The 12,272-nt window shown below is 63.0% G+C and overlaps 1 protein-coding gene across 1 annotated transcript; it reads right to left on the bottom strand.

Moving 5' to 3' along the window:
• Window positions 1-408: 408 nt before the first annotated feature.
• Agpat2 (1-acylglycerol-3-phosphate O-acyltransferase 2) lies at window positions 409-10,293 on the bottom strand. Its single transcript, XM_047524253.1, has 6 exons — window positions 10,031-10,293; window positions 3,808-3,941; window positions 3,263-3,438; window positions 2,999-3,094; window positions 1,851-1,923; window positions 409-1,158 (listed from the first exon to the last, which is right to left on the bottom strand). The coding sequence occupies exons 1-6, from the start codon at window positions 10,210-10,212 to the stop codon at window positions 983-985; spliced, it is 837 nt and encodes a 278-aa protein (XP_047380209.1). The 5' UTR covers window positions 10,213-10,293; the 3' UTR covers window positions 409-982.
• Between the last annotated feature and the right edge of the window lie 1,979 nt (window positions 10,294-12,272).

Raw genomic sequence — 12,272 nt, 5'->3', positions numbered from 1 at the left:
GGTGGGAGGAAGATGCTGCCCACGCAGACCCCTGCCTCAGTGGGGAAGAGGGAAAGGAGCGCCACACACCACACTTGGGGTGCTCCTTTCTGTCAGGCTGAGGCAGGTGGTCATGAGCTTCCTGCTCATGACAGAGGCCAGAGGTAGTCTCCAGCCTCTGTCCCTCGCCTCCAGGCCCACAGGCATCCCGCCCCTTTGGCTGTGTGGACCCCACAAGGCCATGAAGGAGGAGGCACTGTGGGTGACTGGCCCACCCCTGCTGGGGCTGGGCCTTCTCACTGGACCCCTGGGTGGACAGCACAGGCAGCCTGGAAGACAGCCAGGCTCTACTGCCCTGTCACCCTACATCCCTGGACAGAGGCCTAGGAAAGCCCCTGCACACCCTCTGAAGTGACCACAACTCACCAATTACTTTCAAGAGTTCATTTATAAAAAAGGACTGAGCACAACACTAACCCACAAATGTCCTTGAAGCTGGTGGGAGCTGCAGACCCTGCCCTCCAGCTCCCTGTGGCCCAGGCAGCAGCCCCTTCTCCCCCTGCAGGCCTGATGCAGGCCATGGCCTGGACCCCTGGTCCTGACTCTGTGCCCTGTGAGCCCTGCAGGCATACCAGGGAGCCTGGGGCCAGGGCAGGGGCATGGCCTCAGCTCTGACACCCCAGGGGCTCCCAGTCTCCCCCATGGCCTTGGGGCTCAGCCCGCCTGAGGCCACATACCAGATCCTGGAGGCACAGGCATGGGGTGAGGTCCCTGCCCCCAGGACTGGGAGGGTCCATCTGACTCCTGGAGGAGATATCAGGGGCCTTCATTGGAGGCCAATGACAGAAAGGGCTTCCTGCTTCTAGGGTCCCAGTGAGAGCCAGGGAGCCAGGGAGCCAGACACGGTGATATTTGGCAGCCTGGGAGGGGGTGTCCCTCTGTCCATTCCTAGCTTTCTGCCTCCCACCTGCCCCGCCCCAGGTCCCCCACACCATGGCTGGGGCTACTGGGCTGGCTGGACACCAGGCCCCTCAGCCACCCCATTCTCTTGGGGAGTCCTGGACAAGTGGAAAAAGGTGCTCCTCATGGCGTGGTGGCAGGTATCCACGAGCTTGGGCACGTCGGCCACGGTAAGGCCGCTGGTCGGGACCGCATCCAGCACCTGCACCTTGACCGTTCCTGGGTGGGGTAGCAGTGTCAGGGTCTGCCCTGCCCCCCACCCTCTGCGCTGCCTGAGCCTTGAGACCCAGGCCTGGAGGGCTGGGCTGGCCCCAGCTCCTGGCCACTGTGGGCTTGTGGCTGAGGCAACACTGACCAGTAAGACAGCTCCCAAGTGTGCACCCAGTGTTTGACAACGGTCCCCCCGTGACTACCACCGCACACAGCATTCCCACTCCCAGCAAGCCCCCTCGGCCCCTCCTGGTCAGCCCCACTGCACCCGACTTCTGGCCTCCTCAGTGGTGTGGGCGGTGGGGTCAGATGGGAGACAGAGCTTGGCTCCTCCCCTACTGCCTTCAACCTTTGACCCCACCCAGGTGAGGCAGGGGTCAGGGCCCCCTGCCTGGAGGCCAGCAATGCTGGAAGGGGCAGAGGCTACAAGCTCTGTGGCCAGTGGTGGTTCGCTGGGCTGCCCACGTGGGGCCAGGCTGGACGGCGCAGCATCCACCTCCAGCACAGGAGGGCCTCACAGGTCCCACCCGTGCCCATGCCTGGGGCCAGTCCCCCTCCTGGAGCCTCAGTGCCCTCCTCTGGAAAACAGACCCACTACAGCCGCCTGGCAGGGCCACGGGAGAGCAGTGAGGGGCAGGCCAGCCCCGGCGGGTGACTCCACCGAGCAGCCCCTCGGCAGTGGGAAGAGCTGGCAGGCTCACCGGAGGTGAAGAGCTTGGTCTTGAGGTTGTAGAAGGAGGAGAAGGAGGAGTAGACCACTGGAACCACAGGCACCTGCAGGGACAAGGGCTGAGGGCCTCGCCGCCTGCCCACCCCTCCATCTGTCCCCCTCCCCAGAAGTTCAGTGTGGCACTGCCCGGGGAGGGGTGGAGCCTGTTGACAATCCTGCAAGGCACCAGGGTCAGAGCTGCCGGTGACAGGTGGCACCCGGGGTGATCATTAACCAGACTGTCAGGGAGCCTCGGACATGGCGGGCAGACTGCAGAGGGACAGGCCTGGGGCACAGGTGGCTGGGAGACCTTGCTCCTCCAGGCCTTGCCAGTGCAGCCCCTACCCACTGCCACTGGCCAGGTGGAAGCAGCTCAGCCCCAGCCCCAGGCGGAGTGTCTTCCACCCAGGGCTGGAGGCCCGGTCACAGCAGGGTGGCTGCAGGCAGAGCTGGGCTTGGAGGCAGACTCCTGTGCCAGCCCAGGTGCTGGGGAGCCTCAGGAAAAAGGTGTGCGTGGCCTCAGGGCCGGGCCCAGGGGCACTGGAGGCCACCACCGTGGGGGCAGAGCTATGACCAGTCCAGCATTTGGAAAACCCTTTCCCTGACCCTGGACGGTGACTTCACCTCAACATGAGTCTCCCAGCATGAAGCAGGGATTGGTGGGCCCCCTGCACCCTCCAGGAGACCCCTGCCCCACGGTGGATACACCCTGGACCCCCAGACTCTGGGCCCCATTACTGCCCCTGAAGGCTGAGGACCAGGAGCCAGACCCAGAGGCAGACTCCAGCTCCCCCTGCCCTGCCGGCGCTGCAGACCGTGCCCTGGCCAGCCCACTGCCTGCGAGGAGCCCTCGGCACAGGCCAGCAGGGACGGGGCTCCCGCCTTTGCCGCTGCTTCTCAAGGGCCCACACGAGGCAGGCTGCGCCCACCAGCTGGAGAGGGGTGCCAGAGCCCACGCTCTCAGGCTGCCCCGTGCGCCGGCCCTGTGGGCTGGAGGAGCACTGCCTAGTGCCAGGGTGCAGGGCCCGCGGGTGCCTCCGCAGCACTGGTGGCGAGCCCTGTCCCCACCCACTGCAGGGCTTCCCGAGCCCCAGCTGCAACTGGCAGCCTCAGGCCACCCTGACCTGGGTCCCCGCCTACCTGGGCCTGGACGGCCAGGTGGAAGGCACCTTTCTTGAAGGGCAGCAGGTCCCCATTGTCATTGCGCGTGCCCTCAGGGTAGATCCACACTTTGAGCTGCCAGGAGAGAGGTTCTGGCTGTGGCCGGGCTGTACCCTGCCTGCCACCTGGGCCACCCAGGGAGGCCACCTGCCCCTCCCAGGACCATGTGGCCTGGAGCGGGGTCCCGAGCACCCCTGCCACCCACAGACACTCCCGCCAGCAGCACATGCAGCCCAGGCTCACGTTCTCCTGGACCATGCGCTCGCCCAAGTCGGCCATCATGGTCAGCGCCGTGCTGGAGCGCTGCCGGTTGATGAAGAAGACACCCCCAAGGTACATGACCAGGCCCACCGGCCCCAGGAACATCAGCTCCCGCTTGGCAATCTGCACACAGCGCCTGGGGAGGATCTCCATGAGGCCTGCCCGCAGCAGTGAGGCAGCCAGGGAAGGCAGAGATGAGAAACAGAGAGACAGGGAGAGACAGACAGGACTGTGTCAGCCGACTGAGCCTCTCACATGGGCTGGCCCACTGCTCCCCACTGCCCACCTACCCACCAGCTGGCCTTTGGCCTGGTCACCTTTGGGGGAGGTAGCTGAACAATCTCCCAGCCTGGGGTGCGGCACAGCCCTGTGCCCAGTCTCAGGCATAGGTAGCCAGCTGCTATAACTGCCCAGCCTGGGGGAAGCCAGTGGCTGCAGGGACACCCAGGTCCCCTTCCCAGCCCACCAGAGCCTGGCTCACCTGCCCCCACCCCAGGGGCGGGGCATCCGTGCCCGTGACGGCCTACCCATCATGTCCAGGATGCTCTGGTGGTTGGAGATGATGACACAGGGCCGGTCCACCTCCAGCTTCTCCCGGCCCTTGACATCAAAGCGAAGGCCGTAGACATACTTGAAGGACCGCACGAACCAGCTAATGATGCTGGGGGCAGAGGAGGCAGTGAGCAGAGGTCAGTGGCCAGGGGCTCAGCATGAGGCGCAGGGAAGGAGTGGGGGCCAGCTGGGGAGGAGGAGGTGCTGGCTGTGTGGGGTAGGATGGGAGACACTGGAGGGCCCCCAGCAGTGGACAGACCTCCAGGGCCCAGCCTGCCTTTGCCACACAGCAGAAGACAAGACAAAGAGGCTCCAGAGGTCAGACACTGCATGCGGGGGTGGCGGGGCCTGCCAGCCTCTCCTGCACCATGGTCACTCGGCCTTCCCAAGGGAGCGTGCCTGGCAGGAAGGGGACCACCTTCCTGGTGGGGACCACCCAGAAGTGGGTGAGGCTAGTGACGGGCGAGATGGAGCGAGAAGGGCCCAGCATCCTGCAGAGGCCTGGCCTCCCAAGGGGCATCTCAAGTCTCTTGTACCCAGTCCATCCCCCAGATTGTGTCCACAGTGCGACCAGGCCGGGGGATGTGGGGCTGGGTGGCCTTGGCCCTCCTGATCTGCCCAGATTTGCCCACACCTGGGACAGGACATTGCCACTGAAGAGGTTAGCCCATGGGGTGACGGAGCCTGAAAGCACAGGCTCCCTCTACAGCCCCCAGCAGGTAGCCTGGGCATGCGCCACCTACTGGGGGTTGTGGTCCCACACACTCTGCTGTCCATGCAGATCAGTGCAGCCCTGTCATGTAATCCCCCCAGTCCTGAGGGGAAGAGGGACCCCTGTCCACAGGTCAGTCAAGTAGCTGCATAGGGTCCTAGCACTGAGGGCACAGCAGAGCAGAGGTTCAAAGTCAGAGCCTCACTCAAACCAAGGCTTTTGGACTTTGGCAAGACACCATGATGCACACGACCCTGACCATGTTCAGGAGCCTGGCTCTGTGCATCAGGCAAGCTCGCCTGTCTGCTGCCCTCACCATGTCCATCCAGAGAAGCCCCATCTTCCCACACGGACTGCCCGGCTGCCCAACCCCTGGAAACCGCCGTTCCCGTCTGCCTGCACAGCTCTGAGTCTGGAAGCCAAGCAGAAGTGGATCCCACAGGACAGGTTCTTCCATGACCAAAGCCCAGGCACCACCCAGCTGTCCCGCCATGGCGCCAACGCCAGGGGAGGGGCAGCTCTCACTCTGGGGTACCTGTGCCTCCCAGAGTCACAGGGCTTAATTTGGGAGACTAAGACAGCCACTGCCCCTGGGTCCAAGAAGCCTGTGTCTTTTCCTCAGGTCTGCTGGCCTCAGCCAGCTGGGGCATCTCCTCTCCAGGACAGACCTGCCTGCCATCCCCATCCACTGGGGGCTGCGGGCAGGACCTGGATCCTGGACACTGGTAGGGAGAACTGGCTGGCTCTTTTGGATCCATGCCATTTTCCCACCTGTAAATCACAGCTCTTGGGAGCAAGTGAGGATTGAAGGAGACACACTCAGGCAATTCACAAGAAGATTAAAAAGGCAAACGTCCAATAAAGACAGAAAGCAACTCACTCACGGGTTATCAAAAAAATGTAAACTGAAACAAGAATCTGCCTTCACTCTTCATATTGGCACAGATGGATGGACTGAGAGGTGTGGCCAGGGCTAGGGAAAGAGGCACTGGCAGGGGCCAGGGTCAGGGTGTCGGTGAGGAGGGCAGCACTAGAGCCCTGAACGCCTGGTCTCCTCAGCCCTGAGCGGCTCCACCAGGAATTCTCCCTAGGGCAGCAGAAGGCTGAATGCTGAATCAGAGAACCAGAAATGCCCACGGGGTACCAGGAAGGCCAGGCAGAGGAACTCCAGGTTACTTCTCAGCCACCAGGGCAGAGGGATACCTTGGTAGAGATTGCTTACTGCGAAGGCCATTCATATGACTTCCGTTCTTGGTTCTGGGAGTGGACCCGGGCTGCAGGGCTAGGCAAGGACTCTGCATGAGCTACAGCGCCCCCAGCACACATGGGGCTCCCACGAGCCAAGCATCCCTTATCCAAAATCCCAAATGCTCCAAACTCCTGAGGATTCTGGACACGATGACACAAGTAGAAACTTCCACACCCCACCTCGTGCAAGAGGCTGCAGTCAGGACGCAGGTGCACTGGAAGCGCCACGCACATCACCTCCAGGCTACCCGTAAAAGGTGCACATGGAACACAAACGGCCCACATCTAGACTTGGATCCCCAGGATATTTCATTATGTATGTGTAAACATTCTGGAGTTCAAAGTCATCCGGAACCTGAGAAGCTTCTAGTCCAAGCACTTGGGATAAGGAATCTTCAACTTATAACCTTACTACAAATTTCTGCACTTCCAAGTCTGGCCGCAGGGGGTGGTGGGTGGTCTCAGGCCACATCTGGAAAGGGACTGTGGTCCCCTCGGGCAGTGGTGTTGGCCACCACCGGTTCCATTCTCCCTCCCTCCCTTTCTCCAGTAGTCCTGGGATGGACCCGGGTTCTCAGGCATGCAAGGCACACACTACTTGTGCACTATCCCCTGCTCCCACTTTCTTAATTGTAGTAAAATAGAAGATAAATTGTACCATCCTGGGCTGGGCTCACCTGAAGCCCAAGGGATGTGCCGAGTGCCCAGCCCAGCGCTCCAGGATTACTGCTGACGGCTGTCAGGTGGACTTGGGGCCTGGCTCCCTTCTTCCCAGATGTGGCCTGGGACAATGCCCTTGACCGCCTAGGCTTCCGTTTCTTCCTGAGAAACGGAAGGATGCACGGGAGCGCCACTCCGTGAGGCTATGAGGCCAGCAACCCTGGCCTGAGGACCAGTGGTGGCTGTGACAACAGGACCCACAGGAATGGACCACAGTGACTCAGAGCAAAGGGTGCCTTGACCTGCCCAGCCCCTCCCACCAGTACCTGCTCCAGCAGTGGGAGGCAGTTCAAGGCCAGGGACCAGGCCACCAGCCTGGCTGTCCTCGTGGACAGTCACCAACTGACCCTTGCCCTTGGCTGTTGGGCTTGGGTTGGGTTGCTCCCCGGAGACCCAGGCACACTCTAGGTGAGACTGGCCAGAAGGCTGAGAGAAGCTGGGGCAGCCCTCTGGCAAAGGGCAGGCGGGGCTACTGATGGCTCAGGGTACAAGAAGCCCCAACAAGGCCACCAGACAGCTAGGAGCTTTCCAACAGGTGCCAGGGAACTGGGGCACAAGGGGGTGGGGTTTCCGGTCTGAGCAATGTGGGTGGGTGGGGCCTGAGGACAGGTTGTGGGAGGCCAGAGCCAGGCTTCCCCAGAAGCCCTTCCACCAGCTCCAAGGAGTAGTAACTCCTGGGCCTGCGGGAGAGTCTGTCCCCTGGACACCTCAAGCAAAGAAGGGCAGACTTTCTTTCCTTTGGGACCAGGGCCCAGCAATTGCACTGAGTCCCCATCCATGTACATGTCCCAGGATCCAGGGCCCAGAAACGCCCCTTCTCCTCTCCCCAAGTGTGGTGTGGGCACAGGTGCAGGGGACAAGCTGCTGGGGGACCAGGTCCTGGTCACTTGGGTGTGACAAGATGGGTCTATTGTCACCTTCCTCTCTTACCACTACAGTGGCGTCTGGGACCCTAAGAATGGTGGGGTCGCAGGGCACAGCCCAGCTCTGGTCTCCTTTGGGACCCAAGAAAATAACCTTCCCTCTTGGCGGAACCTGTCATTAGGGCCTCCTGGCCCTGCGGCTGACCCCAATCCTAATACACAGAGCTCCTTTGGGCTTTGTTTCCCTGCATGGCATGGGTGCCACTGGGGCCTCTCCCAGCCACCCGACCCTAGCACCCTAGGAGCACACAGGGAAGGACTCCGTGGGCACCTGCCTGGTACCCAGAGGAAGGCCAGGGCATGGCCACTGCACAGGGAAGTGGAAAGGGAGGGAGCAGAGGGGCAGCCCCTCCCAGAGCTCAGGACTCCCCAAGCACCAGCCTCCAGCTCCGAGCACTGGGGTAGGCACAGAGCGAAAGCAAAGAGCACTCTGAGCCACTGCCTGTGAGTTCCAAGCCCCGCTGTGCCTCCCCCGGCTGAGACCCTGACACTCAGCTTCCCTCCTCCCATCCTGCCACCAAGCCTTAGTCTCAAGGTGAGTCTCAACCTCAGGCTCTTCAGCATGGCAGTCCCTTCTCCAGGCTGCAAGGCATCTGCAGCACACAGGCCAGCCAGACTCTGCCTGTCAGAGTCCAAGAGGGGCCTGAAATGGGGGAACATCCATCCACAAAGCAGCCCCTTCCCGAGTGCCCCCTCCCGTGCTCCTGGGCCCGTCTGACCAGCACCCAGGGACTGCATCCTGACTCTGCCTTTCAAGCCCTCCCTGTGGCCCGCCTGGAGGCATTTGTCTTGACAGCACCCCCACCCTTGTCACTGCTGGGCGTCATCACGGGGATTCTGGGAGCCTGGTGCAAAGGGCAGGGCTGTGGGCTCCCAGGCTCCAGCCCTCCCTTCCCCTAGGGCAACCACGTGCTGGCAGGAACCAAATACCTGCTGTGACCCAGCAGTGTCCCAGAGGCTGTGGGTCCTTTATCTGAGTGCTGACCCTGAGAGGCTCCAGGGGCCCGAGGGTTCTAGTTGTCCAGACTCTCCAGGCTGATGGCTGCGCAGGGCAGGGTAGAGGGTGAGACAGGAGGGCCCAGTGCGAGCCTGGCCAGCCTACTGGGTCCATCCACACCACAGAGCAGGCAGTTGGTGATTGATCTCGGCCCCTGGGGAGCAGCAGACCTGAAGAGCAGGCCAGGACTTTCCAAGTAAAGGACATGCTGGTAGAGAGGCCACCAGGGCAGACACAAAACACCTGGGCTCCCGGGACGCCCACTTCGTATTTGCTGAAAACGTAGGGCCCAGGACACCTGCTGGCCTGGCCTGGGGAGGGTATCACCCCCAAGGAGTATACCTGCCTGGTACTTGGCAAACCTAGAGGGCCCCTTCCAGGAGTCCCCAGCCTCTACTCTGATCGGAAGTGCCCAGGGACTTAGGGAGGGTCCCCAATGGAGCCCCCTTTCTCTCCTCAGACAGTTCCCAGCTGCAGGGGAGCTGGGCCTAGATCTCACATCCGGCCTCCAGAGCTTGGCGCATGGCCTCGGGCATCTGGAACTGAGAACTACCTGTTAGAAGCAAAATGTCTGGGCTGCCCTGGGGCCTGCACCCTGGATACTGGCCTGGGCCATCTGGTCGGAGGGGCTTGGGTCATCCTGCCTCTCACACCCCCTCTCCTTTGCATCTGGGCTCCTCAGGCAAAGCCACAAGTTCCCTGAAGGGCTCGGGACACATGAAATACAGACCAGCCAAGCACTGTCTCCCCATTGCCAAGACCCACAAAAGGCAGGGATGATGGAAAGTCAGGACACCTCATCCATTGTCCCTGTAACTAAGGGGAAGGTAGGGCCTCGGGGACCACAATGTCCCCTATGCCAAGCCACAGTCAAGAAGCCATTGCAAAAGCCACCAGCTGGACAGTCCAAACAGGGCAGAGAGAAATGTAGCAACAGTCCCCTGGGATGGGGAACAGGCGGCCCCCAAGTGTTCTTGCAGCCCAGACGGCCCCCTCCCTGTGCCCGACCGGGGCCAAGCTTCCCAGCTCTGGGAGGTGTCCAGAGGAAACTCTCAGCAACTGCCACCTTCCTTCCCGTCCCTGCTAAGGAGAGCGGGGCCCCAGGGGCCAACACCTCCCCGCACACGGAAGTAGCTCCTCGCAGGTCTCCCCACCGCCCAAGACGAGGAAGCAAAGGCTCCTCCATCACTTGCGGATGGGGAGCGGTCCCAGGGAGAGTTCAAGGGTCGGCCCCTGCCCCGGGCGCGCCCCGCCCAGTGGCTCTGGGGAAAGCCCAGCAACCGGCCTCGGTTTCCCGCGGGTGAAGCAGGACAGGGCTTCTCCCCGCGCGGCGCAACCCCTTCCTCCCAGAAAGCCGCCCCCACCGCCGGCCGGCGCGCCACGGCGGGCGCAGGGAGGCCAGAGCCGAGTAAATGCCAGGGCAAGGGCGCAGGGACATTGTGACGCCGGCTCCCGGGGACCCAGGCGGCCGGCGCCGGGCCACGCTCTCCGCCCGGACGGCGGCAGCGGGCGGGGCAGGAAGAGGGGAGGAGAGCGGAAAGTTAGCGAAGCGGAAGCGGCGGCGCGGGCGCCCCCCCGGCCCGCGGCCGGGCCCTTGCCTCATGTTCTCCACGGTGCGGCCGCCGTGGCGCAGCAGGCAGACGACCGAGGCCACGGCAGAGACGGACAGGCAGAGCGCGCAGTAGAGGCTGATCTTGGCGTAGAACCTGGCCGTGCGGCTCAGCTGCACCACCAGCAGCAGCAGCAGCAGCGCCGCCGTCAGCCACGGCCACAGCTCCATGGCCCGCCGCGCCGCCGCCCGAGCCCAGCCCCGACGGCCGCCGGCGCTCCCCGCGCGCCCGCGCCCCTTATTGCGAGGGCGGAGGGCGGGGCGGCCGGTGGAGGGAGGCGCGGCCGCAGGCGGCTAGGTGCGGCCGCCCGCCCCGCCCCGCGCCCCGGGCACTGGCCCGCCCGCCGCCCCGCCCGGGGCACCCACCCCGTTCCCGCGCCGCGGGTTGCAGAGGCTGGGGCCATGCTCCGCCCCTCTCGGGACCCCAGCCCGCACCCGGCTCGCCTGGGCTCTGGCGTTGCCCGCCCGCCGCCCCACCCCTGGGTCGTCCCGGGGCCCAGAACCACAGCTTCCCAAGGGCGTGCAGGCGGCCCAAGGACGACGTGACAATCGTGCCAGTCGGTCATTACAGAAGGGGGCCCTTGACTGCTACTGAGTAACCAGTGGTCACCTGGCTGGCCACCCGGCAGGATGCCTGACCCTTTTGGGTCCCCTTGAGCAGGGAGACTGAGCACCACTGTGGAAGGCCACCCTGCTTGTTGGGACCTGGGGGAGGTGACAGACTGTGGCGTGGTTCTGGGCGGGGCTGGAGGGGTGCCAGCAACAGTGTGTCACCACAGGCGCTCCTGGTGTTGGGCCAGCCCAGACTATCAGGCGATGGCATTCACGTGGGCTCCGCTTATCGGATGGCCAGCCTGGCAGCGGCCGCACAGTTGGTGCTCTCTTGGGCAAGAGAACTTGTCACCCTATGAGGGGCTCCTACTCTGGGTATTCCTGGTTCCCAGGAATACTGGGATCACTTGATCATCCCAGGTCACTTGCTCCGGGAGCAGCTAGAGAGAGCAGAAGTTTCCTTTCTAGGCTTCCCTGCCCACGCTCTTAGTCTGTTTCTGGCCATGGTGTCACACCTGTAGGCACCATGATGACACCTACCAGCACATTCTCTAGGTGTCTTGTGGCAGAGCACTTGGCGGTCATTTTGTGTCTGCTTGAGCAAACTGGATTTTCTCTGTCAGTCTTGGAAAGGGTCTGTCTGCCCCCAGGCCCAAGAGCCAGCACCAGGAGCTGCTGTGCCTGGAGGCTGAGCAGGCCACTGGCCAGCTGTAGCATGTTCGGCTTCCTGAGAAATCAGCAAGAACCCGGAAGAGTGCTGTGGACACTGCCCGTACTGGGCAGAGGGCTGGGGACCTGGATGCTCTTCACCCCCGCATGCAGCCCAGTCCTCACCACCCAGGAAGCACCCTCCAGGGCTTTCCGTGGCAGCTTCCTTCGCGCCCTTTTCTGTGCTGCCCAGGCTGTCTGCCTCCTTGGCCTCCGAGTCGCCACCACCCTCCAAAGTGGCCCTCACTTCCCCCAGCGCGTCTCAGGATGCAGCAAGTCTTGTTTCACCTTCCCTCCACCTCACACTAGAACACACGTCTGCTCTGTTCTCGTACCACCAGCACACACAACGATGCCCAGCACAAAGGGGTGTTCCACAAGTGCACCCCAGAACACCAAGTGCACCCCATTTCACAGTCGGGGCACTGAGGCTCCCAGAGGTGAGCTGCCAGCAGCCGGTGGCAGAGAGAAGCTGTCACAGTCTCCCCTATGTCCCAGAGAGACTCCCACTGCAAGGGGCTACCCTGCCCTCTTGCTCCCAGAGGTGGAGGGGCAGCCTGAGGGCAGGGCTCTGGACCACCCAGTCGGCCCGAGATGCTGAGTTTTGCCATTGCCTCCTGAGAGGCTGTCGCCAACCTCCCCTCCTGCCAAGGCCCCTTCCTCCTCTTAGGCCAGGCTGAAAGAAACCGAGTCCCTCGGAAGGGGTGAGGAGCGGGCCTGGGTGGGGAACGCTGGTCTGGCAGAGGATGCAGGGTCTTAACCAACGTGCCACACTCGGGAGGCTGGCCGAAACTGTGTCTTGCAGAAGTGAATCCCAGAGACTCCCTGCGCTCTCGCAGAAATGGAGAAAAGAAAATTTCTCTGAAATGAATGCATCTCAACTACGCAGGGCTGAGGGGCTCTACCCTGTTCATCAGAGTGTGGTGGGGAAAGAGCGGTGCTGGCTGAGGGCTCTGCCTCCACTGCCCAGG

This window comes from Sciurus carolinensis, chromosome 14 (genome assembly GCF_902686445.1).
Source record: "Sciurus carolinensis chromosome 14, mSciCar1.2, whole genome shotgun sequence".
NCBI classification, from domain to species: Eukaryota; Metazoa; Chordata; class Mammalia; order Rodentia; family Sciuridae; genus Sciurus; species Sciurus carolinensis.
Note: the sequence above shows the minus strand (reverse complement) of the source record. Positions and strands in the feature narration are given on the sequence as shown.

Bases quoted from the DNA above. Each gene is read 5' to 3' on its own strand.
- Agpat2 (XM_047524253.1), bottom strand. From the start codon at position 10,212: ATGGAGCTGTGGCCGTGGCTGACGGCGGCGCTGCTGCTGCTGCTGCTG. The intron at 3,942-10,030 runs GCAAGGGCCCGG...CTCTGCCCCCAG, and splicing joins CGCACCGTGGAGAACATGAG to CATCATTAGCTGGTTCGTGC. The intron at 1,924-2,998 runs GTAGGCGGGGAC...TTGTCCCTGCAG, and splicing joins ACCTGGCCGTCCAGGCCCAG to GTGCCTGTGGTTCCAGTGGT.